The following is a 13168-nucleotide window of genomic DNA, read 5'->3' on the forward strand; positions in this document are numbered from 1 at the left end:
ATGAGTTTGACCTATATGAATTACGAAAGAAATATTAACTTCTACCAAGAAGATGATGTTTAGGATGAACATAAAGCTATGTTTATTCTCTGAAATAAGGGATATTTTTCATATGTTTCAGCTTACCTTCTTCTGCAGAATAAATTCTTCATGCCACCTTCCATTAAACTTACAGTAAATCAATGCCTTAGTGAATGCTGTTCTTTAAAACCATTATCATCTTGTCCTTATTCACTGTTATGCCCTCTTTCCCAAGCAGGAAAAAAAGTATAAATAAAAACCAATAGCTGCTTAACCCTGCTTCTTTTGCAATAGGCCAGAATTTCACACCACAGTAGAACTTTAAGCCTTTTATTACTGCTTTACACATAAAATGCAACACAAAGCAAAGGCACAAAACACAAAAGCTATTCTGAGTTACTACTAAAATAATATTAAACATTCACCTTTCCATGTATTAAAATTGTCCCTGCTGCAGCACTAGTCACAGCAGAGCCCACCAGGGGTAATGCAGCTCCAAACAGCAGCAGTTACAAAGCAAAAGGCAAAGGCAGCTTTCTAGCTGGCCTTTTGTGCAGAAGCTGAAATCCATCCAGACAGACTGAATGCTTCAAAAAAGGAAAAGGCAGGAGGCATCTAAACATACTGACTTTTGGAGTATGAGCTTTCGGTCTTCCTGTGCAAATACTGGCTCTGAGTGGGATACTGGTTTGGTGTGGAGTACCTGTAGCTTCTGGTTTTCACACAACAGCAGCAAAAGCAACAGAACATGGCTCCAGCAGCAATGAGGCAGAAGGCAGTTGCCCAGCCCAGGTAGAGGGCCTCTCCAAGCTCCCTTTTCTGTGCAACGTTGACCACAGGGTTATAGAAGTCACTGATGATGGCACTGGCAACCCAGCAGACTGGAATGAGCTCAACAACACCCGAGAGGATGAAGAGGAACCCAGCCACCAGACTAATATGGCCCTTGGCTTGCCAGCTGCTCTGTGTGCACCGCATGCACTTCATCCCAATAATGGCAACCACGAAAGCGAGGAACGAGAGCACCGACCCAGCACACATCAGTCCTCTGGATGCCTGCAGGTCCGGAGAGAGGGCCAGCACGGAGTCGTAGACCTTGCACTGCATCCTGATGTTGGCTTGCCTGATGCAGTGCATCCACAGACCTTCCCAAATGGTCTCAAATACGATGATGTTGTTCTCAATGAAGGCAGACACCCTCCACTGAGGCATGCCTGTGACAGCAAATGTCCCGATCACACCAATGCCACCAACAAGCAGCCCAGCAATCTGCAGAGCACCACTGCCCATGTTGCCTTTGCAAGGTGAGCCACACTTCAGCAGGTTTTCCCAAGCCAGCACACACTGCTGGCAAAAAAATCAGCACCTTTTTCCTAAAGTTGTTGTCCCTTGTGCAAAGAAAGTTTCAGAGTCAATCTGCACAACTTTAAATCAGCTTAATCTGCACACATTACCTGGGACTTGGCTGCGCCTTCATCTCCTTTATAATTCCCCTGCCACAGCTGACTCAAAGAAGCAAACTGAGCAATCAAGTGGAACAACTTTCAAAGCAAGAGAAAGGACAGGGTGTGTGTAAAGCAGCAAGAGCCACTTAGGATAAATATACCTTCTGAGGAAAATGCTTTGCATTGAAGCCATTTACTTAAAAAATTAAAACAAAACAAAACAAAATAGAGAAAGCCCTACCCTTAACTCTAGCCATTAACTACAGGTTTGCCTGTGCTAAGGAAGTGGACTGGTCCTGGCAGGGAGACTTAGGTAAGTAGTGGTGCAGTAACTGAGGCTGTTGCACTTAACAGGCAAGAATATTCTGCCTCAGCTCGAAGGAAAATTGCCAAAAAGAAAGCAGAGCCCCACTATCTGCCACAGGGCCTCTCCTCCCAAAAGTACTTTTGTTCTGAAGCTTGAAGGAGAGTGCTGCAGTGATAGGATCAAGGAACAAAGCAAATCAAAAGGATAAAGTAACTCTGAACCTGAAACAGTTCTGCAGAGGATAATGAAAGCTCTGAAAGACCATTTAAGAGGTAGAAAGGAACAATAAGAGACCTCGATCCTGCTAATACCTGTACGCATGTATAGCTTTACACATTTCTGGTGCTTTACAAAGTGTTGTGGGAACAGGTAAGCTTCTGGAGATATCCACATGCTTAAATGTTTGCATAATCAGGTCTACAGAACAGTGATGTAAGCGATGTAGCAAATTGTTCTCCTGTGCAAAAGTGAACCCAGCAATTACCCTGTGATGGAGTTCTAGTTCAATGGAAAATACTGGCTCTCCAAGTAAAGACCTGTTAGAGCTATCCAGGTACAAACAATTTAGAAGTGATTTAGGACAACATATTCATAAAAAAATTAAAAGAATTAAAAAACCCAAACAAACAAAAAAACCTGAAACCCACCACAGAATAATTGTGGAGAGCAGGTGAACTGCTCATTCTAGGTATGACCAGCAGACAATCCCAGAAAGTGTCAGATGAAGAAATATGGTGAAGTCAGAGCAACAGAAACCAGTCAAAAACCACAGAAAAAAACCCAGTCATGCAACAGTGTATTCTTTTTACAAATTCACATAGCTGCAAACGTATGCATGGAATGTTCAGCCTGATCTCTGCATATGCCTTAACATGGAAAATAAAAAATTATGCACAAACTAGCATTTTTCATTACAAAGTAGTACGCCATATTTTAAGACAAGAAATAATTTGTTATACTGTAAAAGATCAGTTTCGGTTATAATTACCTATATATTGAAATACTGGTCTCCTGCTAGTCATTTGAACTTTGTTGCCTCTATTTCTTTTCTTGCCATTTATATATCTTCAAAACCAAAAAGCAAATGCAAAAAAAATAGAGCAGTGCAGTGCTAAATATGCCAGCTTTTTTGGCATATCAAAGATAGGGAAAAGATAGAAATCCCACTCACATGCAATATTTTATGCTCCCTAAGTGTGTTTCTGTGTGCTTGTGCATAAAACATTGGTTAGGAGGCAAGTCAGAAGTACTCTACAAATCTTTCCATACTCATTTTGGTTTTCATATCCACCTGCTTGTCCAACCTCTGCAGCATGCTAAAATGGTGAATGCAGGTAACCTCTTCTTCTGCTTCTGGTCCCTTGAGCCCTGACTTGTGGTCAGGCAACTTTCCATTATACCGTTTTGGTTGTGTTTATACCTCTGAAATCAAACCTGCACACCTTTCCTAATCCAAAGGTACTGAAAGCCTTGCCCTAAAAAGTGCAGTCAGTGTGCAGCTCCAAAAGCATTTTAGGAGATGAGAAGCCTAGCAGGAGTCTGGTATTTTGGGTGCTCAGTTGTATCTGATCCCACTGCAACTATGATGGCTGCTCTGTATGTCTCCTGTCACACATTTGTATTTGCAGTTTTGGCTCCTGCTTGCCATCACTCAGCCTTCCTTGGCAGTTTGAGCCTCTTTTGCCATGTTTGTGAGCAAGGCAGGAGAGGGGCCCTACAGGCTCCATAGTTAGGGATCCCAACTGCTATGTGAGCTGAAGGCCAGTCTCATATCTGACTGCTTCTGCGCTTCATGCTCTGCAGTCCCATGCCCTGGCACCCTGCTGTGCTCCTTGCCTCTGCTGGCCATGCCCTCCTCCCAGAGGTGATGTGCACTGCAAGTGCAAACATGCTGAGGGTAATAGCTCTTCTTCTGCAGCCTCTGTGAAGGGTGTCTGGACAGCAATAAAGGATGACTTGACTCTGAATGCATTCCCAATGCAATAATTTGGAGAAGCCATGCTTACTCTTACTGTATTGACTAAGAACTGTATAGACTGCTACAGTATGAGAGAGTCTGGATCTGTATAGCTGGAATCACAATTTGCTGTTTTGCGTGCTGCAAACTACTCCATCATGCAGACCTGTAAATGACGGGGGTCAGGGTACAGGACTTGGGAAAAATTTCTTGGATAACTAGATTCATAGAATCACGGAATAATTCAAGTTAGAAGGAGCCTCTGGATGTCACCTAATTTAACCCATTTTTGGAGCTGTGCCCTTCAAAGTCATGAGGCTATGAACTCAATCAAGGTCCATTTCAGTCATCAAAAATGTCCCAAAGATTTCTTGGAGGATGAGGGTGGTTAAATCCTGTTCCCCCTAGGGTGAGACAAAGGATTTTGAGGAGCAGCTATAAATACACAGTATTTCTCTGCTAAAATGGATTTGGCATATTAAATACAATGTAACTAACGTTGCATGGCTTTGGAGTCCCATGGTTGCCACTCAAACAGCAAAGAAAAAGCTACCAGCCTATAGCAGAACAAATAAACAAGCATTTTAATAACAGATCAGTAAGTAAACACAAATGTGATACAAGCATACAAGCAGCAGGACTGATTTTTCTTAGAGCCTACTGAAGTTCTAATTTACAGGACATGGAAAATAATTAGCTGAGCAAATATAATTTACCCACGTTATTGATTAATTTACAAAACCATTAAAGCTCCCATATAAATTCACAGTAAGACCGTGTCTGTGTCAAGGATTCAGTATTTGAACATTCTTAGAAGGATTACATTTTAGTGCCTTATCTTGCTTAAAACCATTTTCAGAAGGAAATGTGGGGAAATCTTATTTAGCTTTATGGATCTCATCTGCTTGTTTACAATTAAAACGCAGGAAAGGGGCAAGTCAAGAATCCCATTATTTGTTCTTCTCTGTATTCAAACATGCATTTCACTACAAGAAAACATCAGAAATACCTGTGACTAATCATATTTCACTGTTGGTCACAGGATCCTATTATTTTGTTATAAAACAAAAATGCATATACATAATTTAACCATTTTACCATTTCCTTTCCTTTCTTTTCCCCTTCTCCTTTTCTCTTTCACTTTCCCACTATGGTAAGAAATTAATTTCCTTAAAGTCAGTGCCAAGCTTTTCTGTATGACCTGTGTATTTTCCTGCTCAGTGTTCCCAGATCCTTCCTTTTTTCGTCTGCAGAGCAGGTGAGTATGCTACAGGCACTCATTGTTCTATATTCTTGGTGAATAATGTGGACCTTAAGTAAGTATAGCATCACCTAAGCAGAAAATACATAACATTTCAGGACTGGGTTTGGTTGGTCTGTCTGTCAGCCTCGAACAAGACACTTGACTCTTCAGTAGCACCTTTCTCCAATGAATGCCCTTGTGAGAGAGCAAGAAGGGATTTCTCATGCTTCTTACATGGCTTTTTTCCTGAATGCTGCTTTCAGTTTCAGGAGGAGGTGAAGAGATAACCCTGTGATAAGCCCAGCTGCCACTTAGCACCATTTCTCACAGCTTCCCTGGGAGCCCACTGCTCCCCAGCAGAGCAGCACAGCCCCCAAGTCCCTGTCATGACTCATTTTCAGCCACTAAAGTTGTTTTGTAATAAAATACACCGGGAAAATACAGTTTAAGCATTATGTCCTTCCTCTTCCTTAGCATACAGCATTTTTAAATTTCAGAGCTGTGAAGTGCCAAGAGTAATCACTGATGCTGAAGGGAGGTGGAAAGACAGGGAAGAAGTTGTTGCTCAACACCTCCAAAACTCTCATCCTGCATCAGTAGCGCACTGAAAAGAACCCTGATTATTGATGCTCTTATGGGAAAACAGAGGAGTGTTGATGTCAGACGAGTTGTTCAGCATTTTCTCTCTTGGAAGGTTATTATTACTGTGTCAGTGGATGTGTGCTACTCTACAGCTAGCCCCAGGTATACCGTAACCTGGCACTTTTCTCCAAGAACTTTTACCTAATGCAGCAGAACATGAAAAGCCAGTTCAACATGTCTAATGCAAGCAGAGTCACATATATTCATAACCAGCTTTACTGAAGAGCCATTTCTTTTCAGTTGAGGTAGCTTTTACTCCTGTACCTTCTCTCTAGAACACTTACCATTAACAACAAAGTATTGTCTAGACGGCAAAATGGACAATGACAGAAGTGAAATAATTAATAATCCTTGGCTAGTAATGTAACAGCATTGCAGAAAATCTTTCTGCCTAGTATCCAAATAGCTCTACACATTCACTTCTCTTCCTCCTTGTGCTTTAAATCTCACATAAAATCCATGACAATGTGATGATGTTCCCCTTGGATTAACATGCAGTGTGGAAATTTCAATTTCCCTGCTTTTAAGCTCTGTTTGTTTTGTGAAGTGCTAGTGCAGAAAACATTTGCCTGACTTGGAACAGGGATGCACAGCTCAAAAATTGTATTTCTGAAGTTACACAGTGGGTAAAGAGAACCAGAGGCCACAACTCCCCATGCTGCCTTCTTCTGTACACCTTTACAGACAGCTGAAACTTCATGAAAAGCTGGATACAAACAACTGGCCTCTTACGTTGCTGAATCTTCATCAGAATTAATAGCACACAATTCTGTGCTGAAGGAAGGGATGGAAAGCTATCCACCTGGTGGCTTGAAAAACAGACTAGGTGAAGTTCATAGGCAGATGTCAGGGAATAATTCTGCACCATGACAAATTCACCCCGAGGCAGCCATAAGACATTTCTGGCCCCAGGCTAGCATTTGGTTTGTGGGTTCTCCCTGGGAACTAGAAAGAGTCAAACTAGGAACCTGTCTTCTGACTTCAGAAACCTACCTTGTGATCACTGAAACCCATTTCCCCTCTGCTGTGACATGACTAGGAACACAAAGCATTTTGTAGAAAGTCTCTTTTTTTCTTTATGCAGAAAGAGACATGATCAGTAACATGAAGGCCTGAGATGAATATATTTCCTCATTGTTTTATACATTTCTGTGATGTATTTGAAAGACAGTTTAAATCCCAGCTTATCCCATGCAGGTGGTTGCCTCTGTAACATTCTCCAGCATCTCCTGCAGTTAGCCTACAACCTACAGATGCCAGACCTTCTTTAAATGTTGCCTAAGCAGACTTGATTAAGAGTTTTACACCTCTGGACAAAACCAATCATTTGTGGCATTTCTGCTCCAACCCAGTTGAAGCATTGCCATATTACATTTAATTTTATTTTCTGAAATGGCTCCAGGCTTTTATTTTTAGCATTCCTAACATTCTTGCTGTGAAGGGCTGCCCATCCTGAATCACAAGACTTTTGTGGGTGTGACATTGAAGATAAAAACAGCTGCTCAGTGCTTGTCTTCCTTTATACCCCAGATGCCTCAGTGACTGCAGCAGGATTTCCCAGGTGGAAGTGAGAGAAAAACCTGCTTGCCTAGAATCTGTATTAAGAATTTAGCAGCGAAAATGATCAGAGGAGATAAAGACTATTTCCAATTCAATTAGTAATGTTTAATCTTTGGGTGTAGTAAGATCATGTGGTGATAATGTGTATATTGTAGAAGCAGTCAGGCATTTTTGAGGCATAACAGTAAACTTGCAGTCATTCATAGTAACCTAAGGCAAAGGAAAGAAAGGGGGACAAGCAAACCCACAAATTCAGCATACATGCTGTGTGCAGTCAGGATACTGAAGGGAGACTTGCTTCTTTAGCACAGCAGTTGATCTGTAACCCACAGAATGGGCACATACATGCGTTAGAGGTAACACTGCAGTGTCAAGACCTTACACAAACAGCACGTATTTCTTGATTCTGGTTTTCTGTCTTCTTGATAGGCTTCCCCACTCTTTTTTCTTGATTTGCCTGGTTTTATTCTTGTTAGAAAGAGTCCAGGCTTGTACCCTGAAAGACTTCCTAACACACTTTTGCCTCTGCAGTAGCCTACTTGGCTTTAGCACTGATGGATTTCTGTGAATGAGCAAAATAGCATCTTCTAAAACAGATCAACACAACCTGGCACAATTTCTGGAAAAAGAAGAGACAAATCAGTAATACAACAAGCATCCCCAAGCAGGCCAAAAGAAGCTCTAGAGTTTTGTTTTTTGCATGGCAATTGCTGTAATGCGATACACATTTTGTGCTGCAAGTCAGCAGCTGGCATGTTTTCAGAGTGCTCCCACAAATCTTTCTAAGAACAACCTGGCACTGCTGACATGGCTGCCCCCCCCCAACAGCTATGCCTGAGTTCTCTTCGGCCTCACATGCAGCAGCAGCAGCAGCAACTCGTATTCAAACCTACCTCTTCCTATGTGTTAAGCCCACGCAGATGCCAGGCAGTGATCTAGTATTAATGAGCCCTTCCCTTCCCTATTCAGTCTCCACAGTGCGTTTTTGACTGTAGGAGAGATGACATAAATATGTAAGCTGTTTTACAAAGAAAGCCCCTTGAGCCTGCGATAAAATTGCAGAGCACGGAGTCCGCTGCTATGAAGGGTGTGCTAGTTGCAGTCTTTCACTAGCCACATCTTATAAATCTCCTTGAACTCTGGGGTGAAAGAGATGCTAGAGGCAACTGCTGCTTGTAAACTTCTTTTATTCACTGCCTACCCTAGCCAGGGTTCCATGTTCCAGAGACAGGAAGGAAGAAGCTGCTGTTTCCACACACAGGAGCTCATCACCTGCAAAAATAAAAGGGCAGCAGCTATTTGCTTTCTTTTACATGGACGCAACATGGTCAGGAAATAGTCCATCTCAGGAATCTAGGTTTAGGTACTTCTATGAGAGCACAGCTGGGGTTGAGTGCTGGCCTAGGGGAATAAATTTAGACTCATGCTCCTTATATGTGGATTCAATCCCCTCAAAAGCACTTTCATGGTTCAAAGGGGGCAAAGCTTTCCCCTTGTAAATGTTGTAATTGTCAGTGGCGCTCTAGAAAAGGCATCTGAAGCAGGTATATATAACTAGGAAGCCTTAAAAAACTGAAGGAAGGATTAAAATATCATATAAAGGGGGATTTCAATGTTTTCTCCTTTACTTTTTTGCCAACCTGATTAGGAATCCATCTCTCCTAGTATGATTCTGGGTTAAAATATTCTCCTTTATTTCAAATTCTCCTTGTTTGTTGCTTTCCAACGCTGCTTACATTGGTAACATGGGCATACCCCTTAGAAAGGGTAGACAATATTCACACAGACCAGGTTTTTCCAAGTTGGACCCTTCCCAAATCCTGTAGGAGATCCATTCATGGAGTAACAGAAACACCAGCACACTTACAATGCCAAAACTTTTCCAGATCAAGGCAAAGTGTTCCAGCTGCAATGTTAGTCAAAGATCAATACGCTATTAAAGTAGTTACGGCGCTGTACAAGAAATCTTTACGAATTTGCAGTGGAACACCCCTATGACTAAATGAAACAAGCTCTAGATGAAATAGATGAATGGAGGCAAGAAAAAGGAAGAACTTTCTTTACATTTCAATACTATTCACAGTATTTAATCAAACATACAGGAAATTTTCTGAAAGGCGTTTTAACCAAAGTGATCACCATATTCAAAACAAAGTTGTTTGTTCAGCAAAAGGCATTAGAGGAAAAATAAAAAAAAAAATAAAAAATATGTCGTTTGGGGCGAGCAGAACAGCTGAAAACTAAGAGAAGAGAAGGAAAAGGAGGAATCTGGAGAGGCTGAGGTGTGCTGGGTTGTTGGCTTTTTCACTTGAACCACAATGAGAAATCACTGACTTTCAGGGAGTTCTCCTTTTGGTGATTGCTTACAAGCCCTGGCTCCTTGGGAGATGAAGCTCCTTGGATTTCCATTCTTACCCCAAACCCTTTTCTCTTTCTAAGAAAACTGCAGGTACATACCCAAACTTCACTTTACTTGTGCTTCAGTAAACAGATGTTGCCTTCATATCCCGTGTATGTACACTGACTGCTTGATATTGAGAGCTTCACATCTCACCATTCCCTGATTAGGTGACTCTGTCTCCAGATTTGGAATATCTATCTCCTCTATTCTGACTGTCGCACCCAGCATCGTCAGACAATGTAAGGTTGTAGGTTGGATCATTTAAAGAAGTCAACCTTGAGAACAGGCAAGTCTTCACTTTTATTTAAGACAGAATAGCACCTTCTTACAGTCCCAAAGATAGCTGATTGAAAGGCAGTCTCACAGCCTAAGTTAACTTTTTGCCTGTGCTCTACAAGAGCCTAGAAGAGCTCACACAGTCACTTACAGCAGTTCCTGGTGTCCTGCTGCAGTCTGAGCTTCGCATACCAAGAAAGAAGGGGTTTGCTTGAGCCTGTGAGGTCAGAGCTGAGACTCTCCTACCAAGGAAGGGACAGAGTGAGATAAAGGGCAAAGCCATGAGAAAATCCCTTCACAGTGAGGCTGCCTCCAGGTATGGGCAAGGAGCCCAGCAGCACTGCTGGAATCGCCACAGAAGATTTGTCCATTCCCACCACCCCACTGATGGCCACTGCCAGACCTGCCAAAATCTGTCCTCCAGACAAAAGTCTCCAGTGCTCTTTCCCTGCACAGCCAGGCAGCAAAACAGTGTGGGCAGTACCCGCAGGATCCCTTGATGCACAGCCAGGAGCTGCCCTGTGCTAGTGTGTGCATGCAGGTGAGCTCCAGGGCAACCAGCTCTGGCTATGGCAATGAACTGCTTTGCCAATGAACTGCTTTGCCAGCATAAATAATTAACCCGGTAAAAAAACCCACTGGGAGATCAGTTACCCCATTCAGACACTGTGTCTCTGGGAAAGACTAGCTTAAAATGTGAGCGAATACTTCGAAGGCCCACCTACACCCGCTGAACTATACGCTGGATTTATGCCTGATAGATAAAACAAGATTTTTGCATCAGGGTTTTTGAATTTATTCTAGTTGATTGGATAAAAACCTCTAATAGCTACACCCATTTGTACTATATATACGCAACCAATTAGACCAAGATTAATCTTGTATTAGAGCTATTGCTAGGCTCTTGGAAGATGTTATACTGCAGCTGTAAAAATTGCTATTTGCTCTTAAATTGGACCATCAGATTAATGTCTTATAAGTAACAATTCCTATGCCTTGCAATGTTACATCCCAAATCCTGTGGCAATTTACTACCGCATAACAGTAAGATTACTTCTTTCTGGCAACTATGACTAACAAATTCCATTCAGATTATTTCTAAAAAGTACTACCCCTAAAATCACTTTTCTGAGCAGTTAAAAAAAAAAAAAAAAAAGTCCCTTTTGACCAAAAACCTTAGGCAAAATCAATAGTCTTGGCTTCTATCCAGAAATTAAAGATGAAATATGCAATGGCTAAAAAACAGCTTAAAAAGCAGACTGGTCCCAGTGGCTCTAATGGCAAATTCTCGTCTTTCTTGGTTTTGTATTTCTACAAGAAATTTATGAAACCTGTGTTGTTAAACCAGAATTTGGCCCTTTATAGGAAAAGAGCGTCCATTTTAAACTCTTTTTTCTTGTGAAAAACAATCTAGGTCAGAATTCTTTGCAATGGCACCTTCTGTAGCGCTGTACTTATTAAGTAACAGGCACAATGCATAGCTATAAGGAGTCTAAACAAACAAACATGATATAGATGGATGAAGAGGAATTGGCAATATGGAGAAGAATTCAGTGTGACAAAAATCACACTTCTTTAGTTCTAATCCCTTCTCTTCTCTGCAGCGTCCCAAATAATCCTTATCAAAATATTTTATTCTCAAACTATGTTGTCTCTTATCTTTTTATGCCATATTTTTGTATTTGATCTTAATCTTCTTCCATTTAGCTTGTACCAGCCTCTGGCTTTTTCACGTTTAGGGATTTTCTTTCTGCAAAATTTTCCCATTAGGAGTACGAAAAACCTGAAGTATTTCTGTGGGTAAATAAGCACATAGGATCTAATGTTATATGTGAGATGGGAGGGAAGATACGGACATTTTTGCATGAATTCATTTTCCTAAAAATTAAAGACAAGTCATATAATTTTTTCTTATAATGATATTTTCCATAGGATGAAGGCAAGCTGGGGGCAGTGAAGTGAATTTACACTGATTTACAATAATGCAACACATCGGATTCCAGCCTGCTGTCTCAGGAGTGTGCTTCTAACTCCCATAAACAGCTCTGGAGCTCTTTGGAGGAAACAGTTACTTTATAATTTCACCACCAACTAGAACGTCAACACCAGCTCTAGTGTTGCTAAATTATTCCCCCTCACAAAAGCAGCTGTACATGAAAGCTATCATTACAGATCTCAAACCCGCCTTTTCTTTCTTTTTCTTTTGTTACAAATTCTCATTTAATATCATAGGTGAATATTTATTCGTATTACCCTGAAATACCATAGAATGTGCACTCAGTCACAAATTCCTCATCAGACAATCACGATTTCATATTTTCTGTTGCCACATGAGTTTCTTCTGGTGGAAGAAGAGCTCTGTATTTCAGAGCAGGGAGTGGGATAAATAAATATAACAATAAAAAAACCTTTTCCTTAGCAACTATATATTTGCTCTGTGTCATGCTATACAAAAAAAGCTGGACTCAGAGTACGGCTCCACTGCCACAAAGATGCAGTTGTAGAGCATGTAGGAAAAGCCAGGCTATGTTCACTCTGGCCGCAAATTTAACGCAGAAAATCAAGCCTGAACTTTAGTTTGGGATGTGTAGGCTCAGCAGGGACCACAGATTCAGTCTGGGAGCTCATGCTGAAGCCCAAGCCACCGGCAGGCCATTACTGCCATTACTTGTGTTAGCTAAGTAAGAAAACAGGATGTGTCCTAGTGCTTTAATCACATTTATATTTGAGATGGCAATTATTGTACAGAATCATCTGCAAAAGCTGTTCAAAATATTTACAGTGAGTGATGAGTTTTTGGGCTTATGTTTCCAGGAACTTGGCCTTAGGTTTACTGATTTCATAATAACTGAGACCTCCTCCCACTCAGCCACCCTCACACCACACTGCCTAGGTTTTCTAAATCCAGACAGCAAATGAAGACACTGGGGTCAGGCATAGCTCAGAGAGAGAAAATAAATCTGCTCTAATGAATGCAGCCTGATATTTATTATTTTTCCTCTTGTCAAACACCCAAACAAACCCACACAGGATGTTTGCTTCCAACCAATGCAGACTGCAGTGTTTAATAAGCTGAAAGCTCCACAAATTGAGCCCTGCTGAGTTTGCAGTGCTGCAGTTATAACCCAAGTTTTAAAGGAGACAGACATGGCCATAGGATATCTGATTATGTCCTGGATGAAAGTGAAATGGTAACACCTGAGTTTAGGTGATAATATCACCAAATGTTCTTCAGTGCTATGAAAACTGTCATTGCTGTTCTAGAGTCTCTTTGAAATGCTGAAGTGTTGCACTCCTGGAGAGAAGCACAAACGTA

The 13168-nt window shown here is 41.4% G+C and overlaps 1 protein-coding gene across 1 annotated transcript; it reads right to left on the reverse strand.

Moving 5' to 3' along the window:
- Positions 1–434: 434 nt before the first annotated feature.
- LOC136012595 (claudin-8-like) lies at positions 435–1987 on the reverse strand. The gene has a single exon (XM_065675689.1). It carries the CDS (start codon positions 1309–1311, stop codon positions 637–639), a length of 675 nt encoding a protein of 224 aa, XP_065531761.1. The 5' UTR covers positions 1312–1987; the 3' UTR covers positions 435–636.
- Between the last annotated feature and the right edge of the window lie 11181 nt (positions 1988–13168).

Source organism: Lathamus discolor, chromosome 4, assembly GCF_037157495.1.
Source record: "Lathamus discolor isolate bLatDis1 chromosome 4, bLatDis1.hap1, whole genome shotgun sequence".
NCBI lineage: Eukaryota > Metazoa > Chordata > Aves > Psittaciformes > Psittacidae > Lathamus > Lathamus discolor.

Excerpts from the sequence above, each read along its gene's own strand:
- LOC136012595 (XM_065675689.1), bottom strand. The coding sequence starts at position 1,311 with ATGGGCAGTGGTGCTCTGCAGATTGCTGGGCTGCTTGTTGGTGGCATT.